General features: G+C 37.6%; 2 protein-coding genes across 2 annotated transcripts in view; both read left to right on the top strand.

Annotated features, from left to right (window-relative positions):
- LOC144646973 (uncharacterized) lies at positions 1-27,873 on the top strand. The gene is made up of 14 exons (XM_078506696.1): positions 1-90; positions 159-219; positions 8,504-8,625; positions 9,036-9,197; positions 9,845-9,922; positions 11,593-11,660; positions 12,078-12,170; positions 12,665-12,776; positions 13,304-13,465; positions 14,408-14,485; positions 14,934-15,001; positions 15,356-15,481; positions 22,683-25,928; positions 26,480-27,873. Exons 3-13 carry the CDS (start codon positions 8,517-8,519, stop codon positions 25,926-25,928), a joined length of 4,302 nt encoding a protein of 1,433 aa, XP_078362822.1. The 5' UTR covers positions 1-90; positions 159-219; positions 8,504-8,516; the 3' UTR covers positions 26,480-27,873.
- The window catches only part of LOC144646971 (uncharacterized), a 165,333-nt gene that overhangs the window by 133,443 nt on the left and 3,950 nt on the right, over positions 1-27,940 (top strand). The gene's annotated exons all lie outside the window — the stretch shown is intronic.

The raw sequence follows: 27,940 nt of genomic DNA on the forward strand, positions 1-27,940 counted from the left end.
TGGGAGACTATACAGTACTCTAACATGAAGTATAATATAATCCCGAAAGCGGAAGTGATAGGAAATCCACTTTTACACTGAGTAATGGAGGTACGGAGTGTGTTGCAGTGTTTCAATCGCTTTATAACTCGTCTTATTTTCCTCATTTTCGTTTTCAGGTGTTGGTCACCAAAGGCAAGCAAAGGAGAGAGCAGTTTATCAGTCAAAGAAAAGATACAAGTAAGAAACACAATACAGACAATCATGAGTGTTTTGTGATGTTAAATAAATTGGTATTTCGTTCCCGACCGTTCAGCGATGTCACGAGGGTTATGAAAACGTCTCAATTCTCGTAAGTTATCGGTTGTTTGAGGATAAGTTGTATCTACAAGGGAGAAATTCAGCGAGCACGTCTTCGGGCTAGCGCTTTGAAATTTGCTTACATGGACATGTTTTTTCACATAGGGATGAATAGGTTCGCGGATTAACTGATTTGGCAAAATACAGCGAACCGCAGATTAGTCGATTGGGAACAGAATGATCAGTTTTAAGGATGAAAGGTTCTGTTTTGTTTACACGCGTGCTATACGGTACATTCTTACGCGAAGCACTTTCAGTTTCGAGAAATGTTAGCACTTCCCTTTACGAAGCATATTTATTGTATTTTTTTTTTCATCTTGCATAATTAATCCTTTATGCTGTGAAAGCACTTTCAGTTTCGAGAGCGTGACACATGCCCGTTCATGCGAATACGATTGTGACTTAACAAGACAACGAGGGGAAAAGTTAAAGTTGGCAATACAAATTCCCTCATACATTCAACTGACATGTTCTTTTAGCAATCGACACTTTTGCTCTTTCACTTCAAACAGACACTTTTAATAGCCTTATTCATCGATTTCGCTCATATGCATTACAATTGATCACAAGAAAGTAGTAAGGGGAGCACCGGTTACTCCTGTTAATTGTGGAATTAATTATTTTTTGTGGAATTAATTAAGTGGGTGACGTCATAGTGCGTAAGTGACGTAATCAAAAATGGGGCGTAAATGACGTCATAAAATGGGGTGTAATCTAAAAATAGAAAAATTACATCATCGGTTGTAATCTAAAAATTGAAAAATTACGTCATTGGGTGTAATCTAAAAATAGAATAGTGACGTCACAATACCCCAGGGGTAAACGTCATAAAAATGATTAGATCATAATTTAAAAATAGAATAGGGACAGTATTGCCTTCATCTTGTTTATTGTCGCAAAATAAAATAATATTTTGATATAAATTAAAGAATCTGCATTCAGAAGTCTTTTTAAAGGCAAAATTATTGGTATATTTAAGCTTTGTGGAGCAGCCGACCGAAAAGTCATGGGAGCGATTATTTCTCGTTTCCATTCTAACTCGGAAAATAGTTCGAATATAATGTATGCAGGTTGGCGCAATGTTTTGCTGTCAAAGACCAAAGTCACATTTTCATAGTCCCGCATATTTGGATCATCTCTGGTAAGTTTTTGCTTTATGTCCAAACTAGAAATCCTTAATCAACTAACGCCAAGATAGATATATTGTACATGAATGCGAATCAACTTAAACTAATTTGGGCTAAATATACGGGACTCAACGGTTCACCGGCACATTGTTGTTTAACGGAATTACGTTTGTGAAGATCAATGATGTCATAATTTAACTTTCTACTCCATGGCGGTAGCGGGTTTTTTTTTTTTTTTTCAGCATTTCACAGAACAGGCATAAGTACCGATTCATTTCGGTCAGATCACTAAATTCTGTAATTATGCAAGTTGTCTAGTTGCATATATTTTCTATTCCAGACGTTATTGTTTTAAAACAATGGTTAAGACTCGATGTGCTCTAGTGAACAAAGCATGACCAATCGAAAAAATAAAAACAATAGAGTGAACGCGCTTCAGTGACCTCGGAAATAAACACGAGTTTTCGTTAAACTTACACAAAATTAGACGCTAAACATACCGTTTGTAATTCAAGCAAAACTTTTATTTCGATCGTTCAACATTACATTACAATGATTTTCAGTAATTTTAAAAGTAAACACTATACGATTTAAGCGAACTTTTAGCTCCACGAAACTAACCTTACTAATGATGAGACGATAATTACAGATTGTAAGTCAACCAAAACCTTTATTTCGGTCGTGCGATATACGCGTTACAATGATAAAACTTTATAATCGTCTTCATGCTCGTCATTAAGTGGTTAATAGTTTGTAATTTCTGATTTCTTCTTATTTGTGTATGTGTGATAGCTCTGGAATCATAACATCGACGCCAAATATCCTTTCCGTAGTTTAGGGGTACAGAGAGGGTACAAAAGGGGTACAGAGGGGGTACAGAGAGGGTACAAGAGGGATACAGAGGGGGTACAGCAGGGGTACAGAGGGGGTACAGCAGGGGTACAGTCAGGGTACAGAGAGAATACAATAGGGGTACAGAGGGGGTACAATAGAGCTGCAGATGGGGTACAATAGGGGTATAGAGAAAAGGAGGATGAGACGGAGGAGGAGGAGGAGGAGGAGTTAAACAATAGAATTGTGGTGGTGGCGGTGGTGGTGGTGGAGTTAAACAATAGAATTGTGGTGGTGGCGGTGGTGGTGGTGGAGTTAAACAATAGAATTGTGGTGGGGGCGGTGGTGGTGGTGGAGTTAAACAATAGAATTGTGGTGGTGGTGGTGGTGAAGTTAAACAATAGAATTGTGGTGGTGGCGGTGGTGGTGGTGGAGTTAGACAATAGAATTGTGGTGGTGGTGGTGGTGGTGGTGGAGTTAAACAATAGAATTGTGGTGGTGGAGTTAAACAATAGAATTGTGGTGGGGGCGGTGGTGGTGGTGGAGGTAAACAATAGAATTGTGGTGGTGGTGGTGGAGTTAAACATATTTCTTCGCTCGATTGAGAATCTTGACTAAATGACTGTTCACTTTCCTGTGAGCTCTCATCATCGCCAGGAAACGTTTCGAAATCGATATCTTCATATGTGAAAGAAATCATATCTTTTACAGTGTAAAGATATGATTTTTTGCAGCGAGAGAAATCCTGGTAATTCACTCTAGTTTATATTTTAAATAGAAACAATACATTTTACACGAGGCACTTACCACTGTCACTAGGATCGGAATAGCCTGTCTTACAAATCACTCCCACTTCATAACCGCTATACACTCTTATATCATTGTCTAAAATAGACGCTACTGAAGGTCAAAAAGGTCAAAATAAGGTCAAAAAGGACATAATAAGGACAACAAGGACAAAACAAGGACAAAAAGGACAAAAGGAGACACGAGGGACATTTAAGCTCTATGTTTTCGCTGCAAACGCGCGTGGAGATAGCGCGTGGAGAACGCGCGTGGAGAATCTCAAATCAAGAAGTACAAGTCGCGGGAACACTTCCAAAATATAGGTTAGATTGAGGTTTCGAAGATTGTTACCACGCAGTAAAATTGAAGTTTAGTTTACCATGATAGACTTTGCATGTAGCATCGAATAAAGACCAATGTGAGAACAGTCGATAAGCTCCAACGCTTCATAGCACCGACATTTCTCCTCTAAGCAAGCGTTGGAATACGCTAATAATATGAGCAAAAGAAAAACAATAGCAGGCATGTTGCTATCTTTCCTGGGAATATACATTAAACGGGAATTTCAGATTTCCTTTATCATTAAATTATTAACTTGTTTGGTTTTTTTATCAGTGATTTTTACGTAGATAAGAAAAAAACTTTTATTGAATGCATGCACGCGCTCTCTCCACGCGCGTTCTCCACGCGCTATCTCCACGCGCGTTTGCAGCGAAAACATAGAGCTTAAATGTCCCTCGTGTCTCCTTTTGTCCTTTTTGTCCTTGTTTTGTCCTTGTTGTCCTTATTATGTCCTTTTTGACCTTATTTTGACCTTTTTGACCTTCAGTAGCGTCTATTTTAGACAATGATATAAGAGTGTATAGCGGTTATGAAGTGGGAGTGATTTGTAAGACAGGCTATTCCGATCCTAGTGACAGTGGTAAGTGCCTCGTGTAAAATGTATTGTTTCTATTTAAAATATAAACTAGAGTGAATTACCAGGATTTCTCTCGCTGCAAAAAATCATATCTTTACACTGTAAAAGATATGATTTCTTTCACATATGAAGATATCGATTTCGAAACGTTTCCTGGCGATGATGAGAGCTCACAGGAAAGTGAACAGTCATTTAGTCAAGATTCTCAATCGAGCGAAGAAATATGTTTAACTCCACCACCACCACCACAATTCTATTGTTTACCTCCACCACCACCACCGCCCCCACCACAATTCTATTGTTTAACTCCACCACCACAATTCTATTGTTTAACTCCACCACCACCACCACCACCACCACAATTCTATTGTCTAACTCCACCACCACCACCGCCACCACCACAATTCTATTGTTTAACTTCACCACCACCACCACCACAATTCTATTGTTTAACTCCACCACCACCACCGCCCCCACCACAATTCTATTGTTTAACTCCACCACCACCACCGCCACCACCACAATTCTATTGTTTAACTCCACCACCACCACCGCCACCACCACAATTCTATTGTTTAACTCCTCCTCCTCCTCCTCCTCCGTCTCATCCTCCTTTTCTCTATACCCCTATTGTACCCCATCTGCAGCTCTATTGTACCCCCTCTGTACCCCTATTGTATTCTCTCTGTACCCTGACTGTACCCCTGCTGTACCCCCTCTGTACCCCTGCTGTACCCCCTCTGTATCCCTCTTGTACCCTCTCTGTACCCCCTCTGTACCCCTTTTGTACCCTCTCTGTACCCCTAAACTACGGAAAGGATATTTTGCGTCGATGTTATGATTCCAGAGCTATCACACATACACAAATAAGAAGAAATCAGAAATTACAAACTATTAACCACTTAATGACGAGCATGAAGACGATTATAAAGTTTTATCATTGTAACGCGTATATCGCACGACCGAAATAAAGGTTTTGGTTGACTTACAATCTGTAATTATCGTCTCATCATTAGTAAGGTTAGTTTCGTGGAGCTAAAAGTTCGCTTAAATCGTATAGTGTTTACTTTTAAAATTACTGAAAATCATTGTAATGTAATGTTGAACGATCGAAATAAAAGTTTTGCTTGAATTACAAACGGTATGTTTAGCGTCTAATTTTGTGTAAGTTTAACGAAAACTCGTGTTTATTTCCGAGGTCACTGAAGCGCGTTCACTCTATTGTTTTTATTTTTTCGATTGGTCATGCTTTGTTCACTAGAGCACATCGAGTCTTAACCATTGTTTTAAAACAATAACGTCTGGAATAGAAAATATATGCAACTAGACAACTTGCATAATTACAGAATTTAGTGATCTGACCGAAATGAATCGGTACTTATGCCTGTTCTGTGAAATGCTGAAAAAAAAAAAAAAAACCCGCTACCGCCATGGAGTAGAAAGTTAAATTATGACATCATTGATCTTCACAAACGTAATTCCGTTAAACAACAATGTGCCGGTGAACCGTTGAGTCCCGTATATTTAGCCCAAATTAGTTTAAGTTGATTCGCATTCATGTACAATATATCTATCTTGGCGTTAGTTGATTAAGGATTTCTAGTTTGGACATAAAGCAAAAACTTACCAGAGATGATCCAAATATGCGGGACTATGAAAATGTGACTTTGGTCTTTGACAGCAAAACATTGCGCCAACCTGCATACATTATATTCGAACTATTTCCCGAGTTAGAATGGAAACGAGAAATAATCGCTCCCATGACTTTTCGGTCGGCTGCTCCACAAAGCTTAAATATACCAATAATTTTGCCTTTAAAAAGACTTCTGAATGCAGATTCTTTAATTTATATCAAAATATTATTTTATTTTGCGACAATAAACAAGATGAAGGCAATACTGTCCCTATTCTATTTTTAAATTATGATCTAATCATTTTTATGACGTTTACCCCTGGGGTATTGTGACGTCACTATTCTATTTTTAGATTACACCCAATGACGTAATTTTTCAATTTTTAGATTACAACCGATGATGTAATTTTTCTATTTTTAGATTACACCCCATTTTATGACGTCATTTACGCCCCATTTTTGATTACGTCACTTACGCACTATGACGTCACCCACTTAATTAATTCCACAAAAAATAATTAATTCCACAATTAACAGGAGTAACCGGTGCTCCCCTTACTACTCAAGAACAATCAACTTTCTCAGAAACAGGGGATTCCCCTTATGAATATTCCAAGTTCATTTCAAACGTTTCAAAGTGAAAGCTGTCACGCGATAAGTCTGAGTAATCCAGCCTATGGATCTGTTCCTTCCAAAGTTTTGCAAGTCATTTATTCCTCACTTCCTTCAAATGAGTCAAAAATATGCTCAGCAATTGTCTCAAAGAGATTAAGGTGCCCGGAGAAAAGGTTTAGTAGCGATTTCCTTTATCACTGGTGGTATGTATATTTTAACTTATTTGGCTTTGGTCGGCTTTGTCTCTCCGATTCGTGTACTCTTAAAGTTCAATATTTTGGCGCCGCTTTTAGCTCCTTCTCGCCCTCGCATTGTATAGTTCAACATTGCTCAGTTTAATTTTAAAATATTCTTCTGATATAGCATCAGCTGTTGAACAGAGGTTTCAGGCCTAAAGTGAGTGTCGTACTTTATCAGGTAGCGAATAATAGGGCCTGTTTACATGATTCCGGAATGACTTTCATTCCGGAACGAGTTCATTCCATCCCCATACATTTCTCTGTATCTGTTTACATGATACCGAGACGAAAGTCAAGTCATTCCGGAATGAGTTCATTCCGGTTTTCATTCCGGAATGAAAGTTTCGTTCTGGAATGACATTTCATTCTGGTATCATGTAAACACAGAACGAATTTCGTTCCGAGATGAAATAGCAACTCATTAAGCTGCATACGGACTCCTCAGTTTGAATACAGAGCGAAAAAACGTAAAAGCATTTACTGTTTAGCCCAAAGAAGTAGCTCTATGGTCAAATTACTCGTTAAAATTGCAGATACGGCAATTAATGGGCACAAAAACATGTTTGCGCGAAACATGCGCCATCTTGTTTTGATCTCGCGCGAAACATGCGCCACCTTGTTTTGATCTCGCGCGAAAACCGCGCACGTGAAAATGCCTTTGGTTGAACCGGTTGACTCTGTCATGTAAATGCAGAACGAACTTCATTCCGGAACGAAACTCGTTCCGGAATGAAAGTCATTCCGGAATCATGTAAACAGGCCCTAAATCTGAGTTCGCACGAGTCATTTTGTACGTCAGTCCTGAAGTGTTCGTAATTATTGTACACCATCGACGATAAGTTTAGTTTCGTAACTTTTAATTCCGTAAAAGCCTGACTGTATCAAAAGTTCAACCGATAGAAGCCCTTGGAAAAGATTGAATAGGTGGACTATCTGAAGACCTTGTTTTGCTTTAACATGCGCTAATAATATTTGTTTCGAATCAACTGATGTTAATTTGATTCAGACTAATTTACACGACGCCTTCTGTGACCCTTACACGCGAAAATGTCACACAATCTTCTGACATGTATTGCCTCGCCAATGGTATGATAATTAATCCTAGGCCTTTCTGTTTGACGAAGGTTAATACTTTTACTGATTGCATCACATTGTATGCATGTAATGTATTGCAAAATTGTTTTGTGATTTAAGTAAAATAAAAAAAATTAAATACACAAAAGTTGAATTTAATTGCTCTGCATGTTAAGACCCTTCATATCATTACTGGCTCACCACTGTATCAACTTTGCTTCTTGGACTCGACTTGTACTGAAGTTGTGTATTACCTCCAAATGACAACAATATTTTGGACTTATTGGACAAAGTTTCCATGACGAAATTCTGTAACAAACTCCTTTTCCTATTTAATAGCAAATGAGTGACTGAGTCAGAGTCAGTCTCAACTTAAATCACACTTCAATCAACAATAATCAATTTCGGTGTAAAATTACTTGGACATCTTTTGGACTAACATTTTTACTCACAACAACAGACCTTTAAGCTTTGTATGTAAATTGCCTATTACAAATTACATGTTGCTTCCTAAAGAACTTCCTTTTATCTATCTGAATATCGTGAATTTGTTTAAATTTGAAAGACGAAATTTTCAAGGGTAACAAAACATAGACTGCATATCATGGGACAACAAACAAACAAAGCTCAAAAGGTCTATTCTTAGTCCTCCGACTGGGCTTGATTCAAACTTACTGACTTGCTATACTGAAAAGTCATCGCTGTAGCATGCATTGCATGCCGTTTATTTCCAATGTCTTACAAAGATCAACACGAGACCGATACACCCCATTTTTGGAAGTGAATTGGAAAATCAGATCCTTTTCATTTTACTGGGCATAAATCTTTAGTTCCCTCGCCGTTGTAGCTTTTAGTAGTGACGGTCTGTAATTATTATATGTTGCCGTGTGTATAAATGATGCGACCTTTACTTACCATGGAATTTTAAATCAAACCATAGGCTGCCATTTTGAATGATCAGTAAACTCACCATGGCGAGGAGTCCAATCAAAGTTGTAAGTGATAATCACGTCGCACCATCTGCTGATGAAACACTGGATTTTGATGACAACAATTTAAGAGGTGAAAGAACACAGCTGAAAAAAGATTCATTAATTGAAAATATAATTTCTAGTTCGAAGCTTGCTACATCATCTATACACGGCTAATTGTTCGAGCAATTTTCACTTGAGTGTCGAAAGTAATTTGCGTTTGCTTTGGTTTAGCTTTAATAAGCCTTGTAACTGGTTAAAAACAAAAAAAACCGGGACCAATCTTGACTCTTTAACGCACGTTTCTCTGCGCTTCGATCCAGCCACATTTATTTGTTTCAATTTTGATTAGTTTACTGGATTGTCTGTGGCCTTTGTGATTGGCCAGTGTTTACTTTGGTTTTAGGCTCTTTAAAGTAAAAAATAAAATTAATAAAATGTTTCAGCAGTGCAAAGACCATGTACCAATACTAACAATAATTCATTTTTTGTTCGATTCAGCGATAGCTGAGGTTTATAAGAATCAAGGTAATGAGGAATACAGAAAAAGAGATTTTACCAACGCCATTCACTTTTATACGGAAGGAATTAAAGTGAACTGCAAAGATGACAAACTGAAAGCCCAACTGTACAGCAACAGGGCGATTGCAAATTTCAAATTGGGTGAGAATTGTTTGTATTTTGTAAGATTTTCTTTTTACATTTATCTTATCCTTACCGTTTATTTAATGTAAATGCTATTGATGAAGGGACATGTAATCTAGGCCTGCAATGTTCTCTTTTGTAGGTTAAAAGGCTTGCTCCGACAGCATTACAATCCTGCCAAATGCTTTAAAAAACTGCCTTTTGAAATCTTTCGCCATTAAATGCTAAATTAAATTCGTTTTTTTTTTACCATTAATACCAAAGTCGCCACGCAAAAGCAGGGCTGGTATGACATGTGATTTGTTACCTTGTTTCGCTTCTCTGACAATGTGAGGCATAGCCATGGTTATGGTTAATGATTTTTAACGAAAAGAAATTCCAATTAGAATAGCATAGTGTTGGCTCATGAAATTATGAGAACATTAAACCAGCGATATAAAAACGTTGACCAACGTTTTTTATCGCTTTGTTCATTTTACACAACCCGAGGACCGGAGCCAAAGGGATATTTAAATAAGCCAAACGAAATGTTGGGTTTTCTTAAGTTTTAAAACCTACAGTATAGTTGTTTTTTCGTGCTGCATCATAGGTAATCATGCAATTTGCGCCAGTGCAAAAAATATTTAAAACAATAATAATTTTAATTTAGTTCATTTCTTCGACAGGAAATTTTCTTGATTCACTAAGTGATGCAAAAGTTGCCACTGAATTACAACCTATTTTCCTTAAAGCGATTGTTAGAGGTAAGCGAACGCTATGCTACATACAACAGAATGAAACAGAATGACGTCATGGCAAAGTTGTGATCATGAAGGGCAGCCTCATTAGAGGCCATTCTTTGTAACATACTCCGCGCGCAATTTCTGAAATCAGGATAGGTGACATTCTCCAGTCAAGGCGTGATTTCGTCATAAGTAGAGTTGTACCAGGGGCTTTTGCGGGCATTGAGCTGTATGGCTGAGCGAGAGGTGCCCTGCTACCTTCCCGGATCTTTATATCAAGTGGACCAAAACATCACCAAAGAACATGTTGCTGTGATCTTGACTAATTTGCTTATTCACTGTTTTCACCGTTCCCATAATACATCTTGTTTACCCCCCAAAATTTTTGCATAAGCATTGTTTTCAATTTCTCTTGGCAGTTACAGTGACGTGCAATCGTCCCCAGAGAAATTGAAAACAATGCTTATGCAAAAATTTTGGGGGGTTATTTAAATAAAACAAGATGTATTATGGGATCGTGAAAAAAGCGAATAGGCAGAACTCCAGGTTATAACAAAAAGAACAATAATTATTATCATGACCGAGTTGTTGCCAATAGTGATTCGACAACTCAGTTTGACTTAGGTAAGCTAAGCAAATAGAGAAAATTCTAAGAATATTACCTTTCACGCCCTTAAAACCTAGAGCTCATTTCTTATTCGAAGGCTTCGTTCTAAGAGCAAGTGCAAAACATCTATACAACAAGCTTAACAATAACAGAAAATTGTATTGTTTCGAAATTTAACAGCAGAGTTCCTATGGAAATGGCAGAAAGAAATTTGTGTCGAATTCGGCCGGCTATACTAAATTAAAGGTTTAAGTTAAGTGCCATTTTTCGTGAATGGGAAATGTTATTGCACCACAAAAAAGAAAACAAATTTGCACTGCTGTGCCAGTTTGTTCTTGGAAGGTCATCTATTTCTCTCAATTTCCGTGGGTAAACAAGAGCGCTGGTTCGCGCTTGATCTACATGTAACACTTCTTTTGTGCAATGATAAAGTGATCCATTAGTGCCGCTAATTTATGCCGAGGCTTATATATGAAGTGACTAGGAGTATTCCAAATGCTCGCTGCATTGGTTGGGATGCTAGTTGATCACCAGGCTACACTCCAGCATTAAATTCACCGGTACCCATTTATACACTTGGGTTGAGAGAGGCACTGTGAGAGTAAATATTCTTGCCCATAAATACAACGCAGTGACCCCGGCCAGCAGGCCGGCAATATGGTGAAATGATCGTGCGATGTTTTTTAAAAGCACCAGATTTAACACAGTGATAGTATTCGATGAGCTGATCAATTTCAGATATTGGCCCATCCGGAATTCTGTCAGGGGGGACACCTTTTGGACCCAAGGGGAGGAGGTGGGCAACATTTGAGCTTTATGGCAGAATTTACTGCATCCTTTGAGTTAGAAGCACCAAATTTGCCGCAGTTATAGAATTTGATGAGCTGATGATTTCAGATATTGGCCCATCCGGAATTCCGTCAGGGGGGGGGGGGGAACCTTTTGGACCCAGTGGGTGGGGCTTGTTATTATTGGAGCTTTTTCCAGGGTCTCTTTTTGCCGGGATCCTTGATTTTCTACCGTGTTAGAATGTCCTTTAACTCTAATTGAGGCAAGTTTCAGCTGATCTTTTACCTTTCCTCAGGAGCAAGTGCCTGTGTTGAACTGAAGCAGTTTGAAAAAGCCATCACGTGGTGTGATAATGGATTAGCCGTATCCTTGACAATACGCTATGGACCTCCGATCACGACTTTCAGGGACAACAACCAAAACATATTATTTTATGCCTACCTTGGGGTCACAATGAAAAGCAAAAACCTCACCAGTTTAATTTTATTTTATTTATACGAAATCTGTAGAGCTAAGGCAGGGTCCAAATATGTCAAATAGGTGACATGACCTCAACTTCTTTCTGTTTTGTTGCATCAGGGCTATCTTTTATTTCCGATGACGTTTTTGATGATTTCTCCAATGACCACCGGCTCTGCTCGTCAACCTCGCCACAGGGGCAGCTCTGCTTTCAAAGTTGATGGGAGATGCCTTGAGGACGAGGTTGTTCGATCGTCACACTATTTGTCAGGGGCAGAGCTCGTCTATTTTATAAATGTTATTTGTCCTGACTCAATGAAGATTGACAAAAATAACAAGACATTGTTAGGATTAAAAGCCAGGTCTGTCAAGGAGCTAAAGAAAGTTCCTGAAAGCCATTTTTTAAAATGCACGGTAAGACTAAGCTCTGATATTAAAGTACCTATGGCAGATTTTTTTTATTTTCCTGTTCGAATCTACATTGGGTCCTGATATGAAAAGCAAAAAAAATTCCCGTAATGATTTTTCTTCACCGCGTTTTTGCCGTTTTAAAACGTGAAATTTTACTTCCGGTCCGGTCAAATACCGCGCCAAGAGAAGAACTGGGTTGCTACGTGTCACCGGCAACACATTACCCTGGGTGCCCGAGGTTTTTATTGCGCGGTTTCCGGTGTCGGTCATGTCGCAGCCTCCAGCTTTAATATATTTTATCGTGTTTAAAAAAATGATTTGATGATGATGATGATGACGATGTTGATAATGATGACGATGATGACAAATTGTTCATGATTTAATATTTTTGAAAACTTTTTTAAACCTTTTTTCCACTGGGGTGCAGAGATTTTGCTGCCAAAAACCAACGACATACAAATCAAGCAACTTTTTGGAACTTTTTTGTCTTAATACAGGATGAAGACACAAAAAGCGACACCAAAACAGCCCAAAAGAATGTTGTGAATGTAAGCGAGGTCACAACATCTGTTGATATAGCATTGGAGTACGATGATGACAACTTAAGAGGTAAAAAATTTAAGGGTAAATAAAAAATACAGGCAAAATAATTGCGATAAATTGTGTATGTCGTAAAACACAATTGTGTTTGTAGTATCGCTGTACATTCACAGGACGAGCAGTATTCTTGCGAGCCCGTAGAACATAGCAAACTACCGATGACGCAAAAATATGCCACGTCAGTGACACTACACACTAAAATGTTTGAATAGAGAATTATCATCTATCATATCTTTCCCCATTTTGTTTTCGCCTGGCCAGAATGATTAAAAGGACCACAGATAATTTATTGAGCACAAATATGGTACTGACAATTTGTGCTCGTTTCACACGATATTTCAAATTGTTCTAAGTAGAAGTTGGGAAATAAAAATAATTGTCTATTCTTATTCTTTTTCACTCTAAACGTTTGACAATAGAACTTTACAACATGTTGTAAAACGAGACCATCTTCATATAAATAAACAAATTATATTTTTATAATTAACAAATTATTAAATAACAAATTATATTTTAAACATTTTGTTTTTCATCAGAAAAAGCAGAGATCTACAAGAATAAAGGGAATTACGAGTACAGTAAAAAGAATTTAAGCAATGCTATCCACTTCTACACGAAAGGAATTAAAGTGAACTGCAAGGATGACGAACTGAATGCCAAACTTCACAGTAACAGGGCCATAGCACATTTGCATTTGGGTAAGAGTTGTAAAAGAGTTTTCTGTGATTGCTGGTCGATCCTTGCACCTCAGTGATATGTTTCTTTATTTGAGCAATAATCTGCAATGTCCATGTTTTTATGGGTCAAATTTCTTTCAACCATTTAGATGCTAAGATCACTCAAGACATGTTATTCATCAAATATGTTCGGTGCAAGTCGTGATAACAGCAATTTTATGGGTTGAGATATGCCCCAGGGAGAAACTGGGTGTTTCAGTGACGGGGATGATCGAATCAAGACCCCAGAAATCCCAAACCCCCAAAAATCCCTCGACCAAAAATTTAACTCCTGAAAAAATCCCATGCTGAATTTCTAAGCGAATGATATAACACAAAGAAAAAACTTTAGAAATTGAACTCTCTTGTTTGTTTATTTATCATACCGTCTGAATTGATCTGTTCCGTTTATTTGGTAGTCATTTTAACAAAACTAGAGACCTCCAAAAATATCATCGTTAACTATTAAACAACAGCAAAATACGTTCGTTTGTACTCTATTCGCAAAACTACGCAGACAAGGCACTACCACGAATCTTAAGATAGTTTTTTATACCCCCAAAAATCCCTACTTAAATCAAGCCACTCAAACAAAATAATTGCCAAATCTCAGGTGAAATTTTTCTACCCAAAAAAAATACCGGAATCGAAAATTTCAAACCCAAAAATCCTTTGATCATCCCTGTCACATGAAATCCCGAGTCCTAGCTCCCTCTGGGATATATGCAGCAGTATGATAAGCCATTGTTTTATGTTTGCGACACCGAATATATTTACACGTACATTATCAAAACATTGAGTAAATAAACGAAAGGAGATGGCTTCTCACTTTTCTGGCTCTATTTCCCAACAGTGAAAAACCATTCATACGTTACAGCTGTGTCAGTTTCATTATACATATCCTTTCTAATTGTATTATATCAGGGAATTATGAAAATTCACTAAGAGATGCAAAAGCTGCCACTGACTTACAACCAACTTTCCTTAAAGCAATTGAGAGAGGTAAGCTGTTTACTACGCGCATGTGCAGAGTTGTTTTGCAGACCAGGTAGAGTTGCTTACTCATACTTTCTTTGTTCAGAAATTGTTAACTGGCGAAACTTAATAGCTAAAAAATTAAGGGTTAAATACGGCTTGTGATAGCAATTCTAAAATAATATCATCGTAGATTTTAAATACAATCGGCTTTTTTCCACTTTTTAAGCCAGTAATGGTATGCTCGTGGAAAAGTATTAGGGAGCCGTTGGATTGTCGCCTGTGTGTAGACAAGTGCTTTCCAGGGTATTTGATTACAAAAGTGAATCAGTGGTCTATTTAAGATCATTTAACCTGTTAAACTGTGTAATAAAAATACAACATTGCAATGGAAAATTGAACATCAGGCGACATAAACATGTGTATAGAAGTTTTTTACTAAGTAGGGGAACACTTATTATATTTGTTATTATAGGAGCGAGTGCCTGTATAAAACTGAATCGTTTTGAAGAAGCCATCACATGGTGTGAAAAGGGGTTAGCCGTATCCTTTACAAGCAAATTATTTCTGCTTATCTTTCTATTTGTAGGCTCAATTTTCATCGCCGTTAGTTGCAACCCTAAAATTCGCTGTTGGTTAGCCATGGCCAAATGAATTAGTAAAAGAGTGCTAATTCGTAAGCTTTCTTCCGTGCATGACTTGTTCCTTCACGGTCGTAAAACAAAGTAAAAATACAATTTCTTTTTAATTAAGAATGAACTACAGCAGCCAACTAAAAACCAGGCTTTCTGAAGGAAATTAATCTGCCAGTTTTGCCGCTTTGTTGTCGAAGATTTATAGACTTCTTTGTTTACTGGCGCAAATTACATTTAGGTGGAATTTCTGAACTCGAAAAAGATTGACAAGAATAACAAGAAGCTGTTGGAGTTAAGGATCAGGTCTATTAAAGAACAAAACAAGCAGCAGAAACCAGACGGCGACAGCACAGAGAGGAATTTACAAGGTCGCACTGTAAAAGGCAAGGTAAGTTTGTTGGAAAGTGCTGGTATTTCGTAGTTTTAGTTTTCCATACGTTTCTAACTGTGAGGGTGAGTTAAGGTGTCTCGATACAGTTTTTAAAAGCAGTTAGAGGGTAAATTACCTTTCTTAGATATTTTAGTAGATAACTCTTCTCCTATTTGTACCATGTCTATATATCATAAGAAAACCTACACTGGTCTTCTTACTAATTACTTTAGTTTTACTTCATTTAAGTATAAAATAGGTTTAATTCATACCTTAGTTGACAGAGCTTTTAAAATCAATAACTCTAATTCGGGTTTTCGCAAAGATCTCGCTAAATTAACAGAAACTCTTAAACGTAACTCATTTCCCTCCCACATAATTGACAAAATCATTAAACGTTATCTAGATAATGTTAGACTTAATTCCCCTAGTGATGTTAGTATAAGTAATTCTAACAACACTGGCACTCGCTATTTCAAACTACCTTTCATCGGCAATGTATCTAATATAACCCAGATAAAAATTAAACAGTTATCTAGGCGTTTTTGCAGCGACTTAAACATCAAGTTAGTTTTTTCCTCTTTTAAAATAAAGAATTTTTTCAGTTTTAAAGATCCCATTCCTGATGCTATTAGATCCTCTGTTGTTTGTGCGGGATGTAACTCCCGTTATATTGGCGAGACTTCCCGTCATTTTTCAACAAGGATCAAAGAGCATACTTTAACTGACAAAAATACACATGTTTTTAAACACCTTAACAGTTCATCTAATTGCAAAAACTTATACACATCTGATTGCTTTAAAATTTTGGATTCTGCTCAAACCGTTTATTTTCTTAAATTAAAAGAGGCCTTTTACATTAATAGTTTAAAACCAGATTTAAACACTCAAGTGCAGCATGTCAACACCTTTTTATTTTAACCTTTTGTTCTATCAGTAACGGTCTAAAGCTCACACTGTGAGTAATTACTGTTCTAGACAGTACCAGACAGTACCTGCCACTTTGTAACGGCTTTACCATTATCTTTTGTTATTGTAATTTTACTTTGTATACATTTCTATTTTTGTATTTGTAGCTTGGGTATATATATAGCCCTAGATTTTAAATAATTCTCAATAAACTGAAGATGGCATAAGTCATGCCGAAACATGTCTTTAAAAAGTTGTTTCGTGTTTTTAAAATTAGTAATTTTCAATTGGCTTTAAGTAGCCTTCCCTGACTCAAATTGATATTAAAATTACACCAGATAAAGGTTTCAGATTAAAGTTTGATTTCACGTGTTTTTGAAGTTATCGATATTTCCATGGCATCGATAAACAAAACTCAGAGACTCAAAGGACAGTGCAGAATGCAATGGAGTCGACAATTGAAAGTATTGTTTTATGTTCGTGTTTATTTGCCTTATTTTACTTGCAATTAGATGCTGAAACACCACTTGTATTCCTTCCCGGGTTTTTGTTACGCTAATCTTTGCAAACGTAACACGATACATCTGTTTTTTGTAACAAGATACTTTTGTTGTTTTCCTTGAAAATGCTGTAGCGTGATCTTTTGTTCGTTTGTCTCTTTTTTTTTTTGTTTCACGGCGACCGCGACATAAATGGAATTTGTCTTCCTTTCAATAATAAAGCCAATTATTTCACTTTTATTTAATTAAGTTGCGGATAAAACTGCACGAAAGACGTTTCTCAAAAAGTAAAGAGCAAAACTAGACAAAAAACATCTCTTTCGAAAGGTAAAACGCAGTAAAGCTAGGATATTTGTTTCCTGGTTATCAGGAGTTTCACGCCGAAAATCCCAGTGCAAGTTTTTGCATTCCTAATTACGAAAGCGCTGTGAAAGTCTAAAAATCTAATTTAATTAATTTGCGGTTTTCACTTGGCGCCACGAAGTCTGCAGGAATCCTACAACAAACACGCAATCAAAGCGATGTTCATGAGAGTTCAAGCAAAAAACGTAGACTAAACTGCGCATGCGTTTGGCGTAAAGTACGTTGCCCTAGAACGTCGAGTAGTACCACAAGGAGAGCAAAGGGTTTCCTGAAACAAATATATACCTTTGAGATCTTCATATGAAAGTAACGTAGATGTGCCCCAGGTTTTACCTAGAGGTACGGTCAGGTGCTCCCCACCCCCACCCCCACCACAAGGAATAATTAATTAATTAATTGACTATTAAAGTTTACACCATAGCGCTTTAGGGGTTTAGGGCTTTAGGGTTTTAGCGGACGACGGCCCCAACAAACCATCACAATAGTGCATTCTGCACTAAAAAGCGCTAAATCAGTAAAACCTGATTTTGCGTGAATCAGATTTCCCATTAAAAACTATTACCAGCATCTTAAACTATGATGTACTGCAAAAAAATTATTAAAGAATAAAATATTCTGTATGTTTGATTTCGAATAACTCACAAAAAAAATTTCAATTGTCCTTTTTACATAATGATAATAAGTGGACCAAGACACAAACACGACGCAGAAGAAGTAATCTCGAATAACGCCAAAATGTGTATTACAGTTATCTTTTGGGGCCGTGATAGTTTTGTTGAGTTTCCTCAACGCGATTTCGAGAATTTGTTGTTGTTTTTTTTCTTGCGACCACTCTTTTTGTAACTTTTAGGAAATTTTTGGTTTTAAGCGCTTTTTACAAAAATCTTTAAAACGACTTGATAGATTTTCTTTAAACTTTCAACACGCATTCTCAATTGTGCAAACAATTTAATTGCAAAGTTTTAGTATCATTGATTCACTGGAACGCTCTCAAATTTAGCGATAAAGGAGACCTTCGAACGGACGAAAATATTGCGTTACAATTCACGGTTTATTTTATCATGCTAACATTTCCAAATTAATGGGCACTTCATTGCTTCATGAGAAATACATTTTTTCGACCCACTTTTATGCATATTTCCTTCCTGTATATTTTCTGCTGTTTTCGAACATACCGGCTGCTAAGTCTCTAAAACGCGAAAGAGCTTAGATAGACGAAATAAATCCAAAAAAATGTCATGACGCGAATGTGGAAAGCATCGACGCCAGAGAAAATGTTGTAGAAATGTTATATCATTGCAAGCTTTGCCCAACTCGAAATCGATGAAAGAAAAAAAATAACCAAGGCTGGCATCGGATTTAATCGATTTAGATTCTTTTTTACGGTTCAAAGGGATCATTAGAAAGAGAAGACAGGACTGTCGACAATCAATCCCAAAGCTCCACCACGAGTAACAAGGAACAGAAAGGTGCCGGAAAAAAATTCCTTAGTTTCTCCAGGAGAAAAAGCAGGAAATGATGGAAATACATGCAGAATACTCTAGATACTGCGCGCAGCAAGAATGCCGGCATGGGTATTACTTTAAATGGCTTGCTGTTAAAATCAACTACGATCGATAGCGGCAACAGAAAAGAGCATGCCATTCCGTGACAGTTTGATAACTAAATTAGTTCTTGTTTGTTCAATGAAAACTTACGTTTACGACAGGAAACAAATACTCCAGGTGTACTACATTATGAAAGCTTTCCAAAAAAGTTGGTTTTTCATTTGATTCGTTTATTACTTCGTTTATTACTTTTCTGTTAATGACTATTGAGCGTGTTAAATGGAGACATGACGTTTTCAAGAAAAAAAAACAAACAAAAGTTTCATGTTACGAAAGTACGATAAACAAGGGTGTTATGTTACATACGTTTAAAAGAAAAACAAAGGTTTCATTTTACAGTGTTTGACATAAAGGCAAAAGTATCCTGTTACAAACAAAAGTATCGTGTTACAAATTAAGCGGTAACAGAATAAGAACGTGCCATTTCGTGACATTTTGATAATTGTCAAGAAGCAATTCATCACTGGCAAACCACTGTGTCAACTCTACTTCCAAAACTCCACTTGTACTGTATCAAGATTTTTGGACTTATTGAACTTACTTGCATCACAAATCGTACAGATAGTGCAAACAACTATCAGCTCATTTAAATTTAACAATAGTAAATCAAGATACTATATCAACTTTACTTCCTGGAAACTTGTACTTCCCTCCGTGTTTTACTTCTAAATTATATTAAGTTTTTGGACTTACTGGACAAAGCTTACGTTACAGATTGTACAGTGAGTACAGACAACTATCAGCTACATTTAAACAAGAGGCAATCTAGATACATTATTTCAAGACATTATTTTTCTGCCAAAGTTGAGGAAGTTTCCTTGCTGTCTAGTACAAATACAAAATATGTTGCATTCAATTGTCAAAAGTCGTGATAAAAGACATCTTATTAGAACTGTACAAATTAAATGCCAATTTGGTGATCAAAGCAGCTTATTAGTTGCCTTTTATTAATTAACATTGGTTAGAAACTAACCTTACCTTAGAATGCACAACTAAAAACACCTCCGGAAAACAACGTTCTGTATTTTTAAATTTTATTAACCTGACGAACCCATTTTTCCCCTTTATAACAAATGACTCAGTGTCTCAACTTTCGAATTACAGCGAGGAGCCCAAAAGGTGGTCACCTTTAATGTATTCACTTTCTTCCTTGCAGATTTTATCCAATCAGAAGCCCTTCTTAGCTTCTGATTGGAAAACGACTGCATGAAAGAATGTAAATTAATTAAAAGTGGTTCCACATTTTGGCTCCTTGCTGTAAATCACACTTTAATCGACGATATCAATTTCGGCGTTTAATTACTTTTGGACTCACATTCTCACTCAATAGACACTTTTGGCTTTGCCAGTGTAAATTGTCCATTTCAAATCATATGATGTCCCCAGAGAACTTGCTTTTAACGATCTGAACACCGAGAGAATTTGTTTGAATTTGAAAGAAGTGATTCTCAAGAGTCACATAGTCTGAAATGGGACAACCAAACGAAGCCCCAAAGGTCTATTCTCAGTTCTTTGTCTGGAATTTTTAACATACTGACTTGCTTTACTGGAACGTCCTCGCCTTAGTATGCATTGCATACCAATTATTGTTTATCGGTCTCATGGAAATATCGATTGCCCGAGTCTGGGAGGACTGCTGAACGACCATTTGAAAATGTTAGGGAGAGTCCAGGAAAAACTGCATCGAGACACATAAGCGTACGTACGAGGCGGGGGGCGAGGGGGGCTGCAGCCCCCCCCCCCCCCCCCCCAGTGCCGAAATTTTTCGGGCAAAAATGCTTAGAATTCGGGCAACAAGCCTAGAGAAAAAAATAGAAAATAAGCCGGCAAATCTCAACATTACGTTTAAAACGAGTCACATCAACAGAAAAGGCACTAGTATTGGAAATATACCGAACTTTGTGGTTCAAAAGTCCAAATTTCTCATTAATCTGCTTTCGTTTCCTCTCGGAAGTTGCTATAATCATGTTCGATTTTTCTCGCAAATTCTGCGTGACCCCTCAGTTTGATTCAGTTGCACTCAGCTTTTCCATAGCTTGAGCGTTTGCGCGCGGTGGATCCAGTCTAAGACCTTGAAACAAAGCTGCGATACGGTTACAAATGTGATGAAGCTAATGCTTTTAACTCAAATGGTAATTCTCAGGGCTAGCTCAAAACTTTTAACGAAATGTGTTGAATGTTTCACACGCTTTTGTATAACTTTCAAGTGGGAGAAAAACAATGTAAATTGGCTCCTAAAAAATACTGTAACTTTTGCTGAACTAGAGTGAATGAATAAAATATTTCTGAAGAAAAAAGATTCAGTGCATAATTTAACACCTTCTGGCATCGGCACGAAATTAATTAAAGAACTATCGTTCTTTTAAGCAAGCAGGCAAGGTTTGTACACAACTATTTCAATGCACGTTTTGTTGTCCATTTTATATGCCTCTTTATTCGGCTTTCAACCCATGCCATTTTTTTTCTGGCAATAAGGTCTCCGCCCCCCCCCCCCCCCAGGTCCGAAGGTGCCCGTATGCCTATGTCGAGACACCTTAATTGGTGCAATTTTTAGAATATGGCCAATTAAAGGTCAAATGATCCGAAATTTCAAAATGCCATTTTAACCAACCAAACACTAAAACTAACCATTTTTTGTAAAATAAATTATTATTTAGTAAAATAGCTTTCCGAGCCTTTAAGCGCGAATTACAGCAAAATAAAACATTTCCGAAAGATTCACGAAAACGTTTCTTGAATTACCGCGCACTGAAATGGAAGGGATGGGACGAGTTTGTGACGTCATAATTGGTGTTTTTGGAGACGACCGCAAACCGATTCCGCTTATATCCAGGAATGAACGCAAGTATCGTTAAATAAGTACTTCACGTTTGACTGTGTTATTTTACATCTCCATATAACTTCATATTTGACAGAATTGTGTGTGTTTTGGTGAACTTTTATTAATAAGCACGCTTTGTGATGCTTGTCGTGCGTAACGTGCATCTCATTAGCGTTAAATCCTGGACATATCTGACCGATTCCACAGATCGCACTGGTTGCCAAAGTTCGAGACAAAAGAGGGATTTCACAAACATCGATTCTTACCTGCTAATGAGAATCGTTACATTCCAATGAGAAAGAACAATAGAGACTCTTGATTTGTTTTCATACCAGCGTGCACACTACCTACGTCACACGGGATATACAAATCGACAGCAAACAAAACTTGAACTTTCTTGAGCTATTTTGTATCTTTAGCTTTTTATTTTAAATAAAAACGCGTCTCAAAAAAACAATCAACAAACAATCAACTGAAAAACGGAAGAAAAGAACGAAATTAACTGCCTGAAATGTCACTTTAAACCGTTCTGTTTGGTGTTAGCCGATAACCGCATTCGTAAACGTGCTTCCTATTGGCTGTGGTCCGTACACACCATACGGCTATACTTTCACGTGATTAGTTGTCGTCTGAAGAATGACATGTTATTGAGCTACTCTCTGTAGCTGCCTCTAAAATGATTTCCCTATTCCCTAATCAACATATTTTTATAAAAAGGGGTTTACGATCCTCAAACTAGAAGGCCAGGGACTCTCCTCGATCGGGCCAGGTCTTTTACCTATCCGTCATGATTCAACCAACCTTTGCATAACATAAAAGAAAGACCACCTTACCTGTCATTCAACGAAACAGACGAATTGCTTTCGAAGCTGTCTTAAAGCAAATATAATAAATGTGATTTCCAACATTTGTTAATCTACCAGGTTAATGCATCTCAATAAGAAAAGAGTAAACAGGAAAAGCGAAGCAGCACTTTAATATGAATATATATAGAGGTTGTCATTATTTCCTTCTTTCAGGTCGGTGATTTGAAAAGTCCCAATCCCAAAAGAGTGGGTGACAAGGCGGAAGAAGCACTTTTTTGTGGCAATCTTGGAAATGCGTTTTTAAGTCTCGGTGATTTTAGAAAAGCCATAGACTACTACGAATTGCATCTTAAAATCGCCAAAGAAGTAGGAGACAAGGCCGGCGAAGGAAATGCCTATGGCAATCTTGGAAATGCTGTTCTAAGTCTCGGTGATTTCAGAAAAGCCATAGACTACTACGAATTGCATCTTAAAATCGCCAAAGAAGTAGGAGACAAGGCCGGCGAAGGAAGTACCTATGGCAATCTTGGAATTGCTTTTCGTAATCTCGGTGATTTCAGAAAAGCCATAGACTACTACGAATCGCATCTAAAAATCGCCAAAGAAGTAGGAGACAAGGCCGGCGAAGGAAGTGCCTATGGTAATCTTGGAAATGCTTTTTTAAGTCTTGGTGATTTCAGAAAAGCCATAGACTACTACGAATTGCATCTTAAAATCGCCAAAGAAGTAGGAGACAAGGCCGGCGAAGGACGTGCCTATGGCAATCTTGGAAATGCTGTTCTAAGTCTCGGTGATTTCAGAAAAGCCATAGACTACTACGAATTGCATCTTAAAATCGCCAAAGAAGTAGGAGACAAGGCCGGCGAAGGAAGTGCCTATGGCAATCTTGGAAATGCGTTTTTAAGTCTCGGTGATTTTAGAAAAGCCAAAGACTACTACGAATTGGATCTTAAAATCGCCAAAGAAGTAGGAGACAAGGTCGGCGAAGGAAAGGCTTATGGCAATCTTGGAAATGCTCTTCTAAGTCTCGGTGATTTCAGAAAAGCCATAGACTACTACGAATTGCATCTAAAAATCGCCAAAGAAGTAGGAGACAAGGCTGGCGAAGGAAGTACCTATGGCAATCTTGGAAATGCTTTTCGTAATCTCGGTGATTTCAGAAAAGCCATAGACTACTACGAATTGGATCTTAAAATCGCCAAAGAAGTAGGAGACAAGGCCGGCGAAGGAAGTGCCTATGGTAATCTTGGAAATGCTTTTTTAAGTCTTGGTGATTTCAGAAAAGCTATAGACTACTACGAATTGCATCTTAAAATCGCCAAAGAAGTAGGAGACAAGGCCGGCGAAGGAAGTACCTATGGCAATCTTGGAAATGCTCTTCTAAGTCTCGGTGATTTCAGAAAAGCCATAGACTACTACGAATTGCATCTAAAAATCGCCAAAGAAGTAGGAGACAAAGCTGGCGAAGGAAGTGCCTATGGTAATCTTGGAAATGCTTTTTTAAGTCTTGGTGATTTCAGAAAAGCCATAGACTACTACGAATTGGATCTTAAAATCGCCAAAGAAGTAGGAGACAAGGTCGGCGAAGGAAAGGCTTATGGCAATCTTGGAAATGCTCTTCTAAGTCTCGGTGATTTCAGAAAAGCCATAGACTACTACGAATTGCATCTAAAAATCGCCAAAGAAGTAGGAGACAAGGCTGGCGAAGGAAGTACCTATGGCAATCTTGGAAATGCTTTTCGTAATCTCGGTGATTTCAGAAAAGCCATAGACTACTACGAATTGGATCTAAAAATCGCCAAAGAAGTAGGAGACAAGGCCGGCGAAGGAAGTGCCTATGGTAATCTTGGAAATGCTTTTCGTAATCTCGGTGATTTCAGAAAAGCCATAGACTACTACGAATTGAATCTTAAAATTGCCAAAGAAGTAGGAAACAAGGCCGGGGAGGCCGTATCCTATCACAATCTAGGTCTTAGCTTCGAATCACAAGGTCTCTTATCCAAAGCCTTAGAATATTACGACCGTGGCGTAAGATTATTCAACCATGTGAGAAGCCTTCTTCACAGTAAAGATGAGTGGAAAATTGGCTATAGAAATGAAGTTGACAATGCATACACTGGTTTATGGAGAGTACTGCTAAAGCAAGGCAAGATTGTTGGAGCTTTGCTTGCTGCTGAGAAAGGACGAGCCCAAGGTCTTACTGATCTTATGTTATCCCAATTTGGCATTAGAGAAAGTCAGTCCGTGTCACAGGAGGAAGACGAAGAGCAATATCTTCAACTGATACGCTCTATTCCATCAAGTACAGTGTTTCAGGCATTTGACAGTGCTAAGATCCATCTCTGGGTTCTTTCAAAGGAAGGACCTGTTCGTGTAAGAGCGAAAGAAATTGGCGAGACCCATTCTGTATTAAATGATGCCACCGCCTTTTTTCAGTCGTTGATAAAAAATGCCTTTAGACAAATTCGCTTTTGCTCTGATGAAAGATGCGAAAATCGTTCTTTGGATGCATTAAGAGAAAATCGTCACAAAGCGGATGACAATTCCGACAGGGAAAACTCTCAACCCTTCGACCTACAAGAGATTCCTTTGAGCACCTTGTACAATATCTTGTTTCAGCCGATTGCCGATCTGGTTCAAGGTGATGAGCTAATCATTGTCCCACATGGACCACTGTGGCTAGCTCCTTATGCTGCATTGATGGATGCGGATTCCAAATACCTGTGTGACTCATTTAGAATCCGGTTGATTCCTTCACTTACAAGCTTGAAGCTGATTGCTGAATGCCCAGACGAATACCATAGTAAGAGTGATGCATTACTTGTGGGCGATCCATGGGTGGAAGAAGTTACCAACAGCAAGGGTGAAAAATTCCTGGATCCTCTTCCGTTCGCAAGAAAGGAAGTAGAAATGATCGGAAAGATTCTCAACGTGACGCCTCTGATTGGAAAGAAAGCAACGAAACGCGAAGTGTTAAAAGGACTCAGTTCAGTTGCTTTAGTTCATATTGCAGCACATGGTCGCATGGAAACTGGTGAAATTGCTTTAACACCGGACTCACAACAAGCATCTCGAATCCCAACAAAGAAAGAAGATTACATTTTGAACATGTCAGATGTTCTGAGTGTTAAAGTGCGAGCAAGACTGGTTGTCCTTAGTTGCTGTCACAGCGGTCGAGGAGAGATCAAGGCTGAAGGTGTGGTCGGTATTGCACGTGCCTTTATGGGTGCTGGTGCTCGTTCTGTGCTGGTGTCACTATGGGCAATTGATGACGAAGCTACGCTGGAGTTTATGAAAAGCTTCTACCATCACCTTGTGGAAGGAAGAAGAGCAAGCGAGTCTCTGAACCAGGCCATGAAACATCTCAGAGAATCAGACAAGTACAGTGATGTAAAATATTGGGCGCCATTTGTACTTATTGGAGATGACGTCACTCTAGATTTTCGTCAGAAGAAATGAGTAAGTAAAAATAGTTCGTTTCACAATAAAGAGAAACCGTATATTTTCCAAGCAACACTGCTACTCATTTATTTTCAAATTCAGTCATAAATTCATGTTCTTTGCTTAAATGAGGAGATTAAAGCTTACTCTTTTATGGGAAATTACAAACCACCAAATTACGTCTGCTACCTTACATAATTTCCCGACCTCCAACCCATCTCATCCATTGCATGTAAAGTTGTATAAATTTCGAGGTATAAAAAGATATGAGAAAATAAACACATTTCAAACGAGTAAAAAGGGGTTTTAATTAAAGTTATCTGTTTGTTTCCTCAATAATTGCTCGTTTTTAGTAATATGACCGATCAATTGTCTTAACAATTGTACAATGGGTTAAAGCCAATTTTTAGTTTTAAAGTACCCCTGATTCCTCTGACTTCTTTTAAAGTCTCAAGTTTACTCAATCCCTTCCCTCAAAAATGGCCTTAAAAAGAATCGGGAAATTTACTACTCCTTTCATATGATTCGTATTGATTAATATTAATTTGTTTCTGTTTCAACTTCCAAAGGAATGTGTGACGATGTCAACAAGCTTCCCAGTAAGCAGTAAGAGTGGACTAGACTAGCACTACAATGAAACCTGCAAGAGTAAAACTGAGTATAAAAGTGACCGTTAAGTGTTTTCAGAACCCAATTTTATCTTTGTTGTTGTAACAGCTGTTAACAGCATTGTTGTTTTACTTTGAAGCCGTGTATACAGGCTCAGGGAGATCGTTAGCAGATTGTACTTTCTCATACCTTCTCAGAAGATGCTTGATTTGTCTCCGACTTTAACCATTTGGATAAAATGGCTTAAGGCTAGTTTAGTTTAATGATTATTTCTCGATGTATTTTTTGCGTTATGCAGCTCAACTCACGAGCGAGCTTATGTTGCCTTAACTTTGGGTTAATATAATCAATTTTAGCAACTTAGGAAAGTAACTTCTTCAGTTTTATCATACATGTATTTTCCGTGCCTGTTTGTCACAAGACATGTTCTTGTTTCTACTACGGTTAAACGATCGACATATTAATAAGTCATCACACAAAACCCAGTTAGTTAAAAAAAAACATGAAGAAACTGTTTTCAAGCAGTCTAACTCAAAATTGTATAGATATGAATTGAAGAGACTGCATAATTAGGTTAAAATTTACAGCAAGATACGAAGCAACAGAATTGCTCTGATTTTCTGTCGTGCTGTCATCGCATTTTTTATATAATATATCATTTGTCATTGTGTAGATTTCGTTAATTGAGTAGAAAAAAGGGGGAATTGGGAAAGATGAGCACAAGCATAGAAGTTCTGTGTCTTAAAGATTTTTCCAAACCGTTGTAAAATTATCTTTCACTTTTGTCACATTTTTATCCGACAAAGACAAAAGACCAGTTTGTCAAAAGCTTATACTTTTGACATGTAAATATTTTTTACTGAATTAGAGGACGTTTACAACGATTTTATTGCGATGATTCCCTCGTTACGGACTTCCAGTTTTCTTACTTTTTTCCTGGATAAGCAAAGATTGATTATGTTGATACGTACAGATGTAACCAAAACTAATTTAACGAGAATGCAACATAGCACTAAATTGTTCTGCTGTCACACGTCGAATTCGTTGTTAGTAACTATTTTAAGTCTGTTTTTACTTCTTAGTTAAGGATATTGTTTTAGTCATTAATACGAAGACAATTTTGTACCAATAAAATAATGGCTTTAGTTCCAATTATTGCAACTCTCCAGTTCTGACTCTCTACTTTCCAGTCCTTGTGAGCAAGTCAGACCTCGTGCCTCGCGTCCAGTCCTTGTACCAGGCTAAATCCTACATCAGCAATAGAGGTAGACCAGTTTTTGAGCTTGAGAGTTGCGAGATTATTTTGAAGCTTGTAAGGAAGATTTGTTTCAAGTAATAAATGCTAATAACGTTGGATTTTGCTTTTCTTGTCTGTTCACTTACTCAATTGTTTAAATTTGAAGTAAAATATTCTATGCATC

This window comes from Oculina patagonica, chromosome 3, assembly GCF_052425735.1.
Source record: "Oculina patagonica isolate OP01 chromosome 3, crgOcupat, whole genome shotgun sequence".
NCBI classification, from domain to species: Eukaryota; Metazoa; Cnidaria; class Anthozoa; order Scleractinia; family Oculinidae; genus Oculina; species Oculina patagonica.

Excerpts from the sequence above, each read along its gene's own strand:
- LOC144646973 (XM_078506696.1), top strand. The coding sequence starts at position 8,517 with ATGATCAGTAAACTCACCATGGCGAGGAGTCCAATCAAAGTTGTAAGT. Across the intron at positions 9,198-9,844 it reads GATTGCAAATTTCAAATTGG|GAAATTTTCTTGATTCACTA; the intron begins GTGAGAATTGTT and ends TTTCTTCGACAG. Across the intron at positions 12,171-12,664 it reads GCCATTTTTTAAAATGCACG|GATGAAGACACAAAAAGCGA; the intron begins GTAAGACTAAGC and ends GTCTTAATACAG.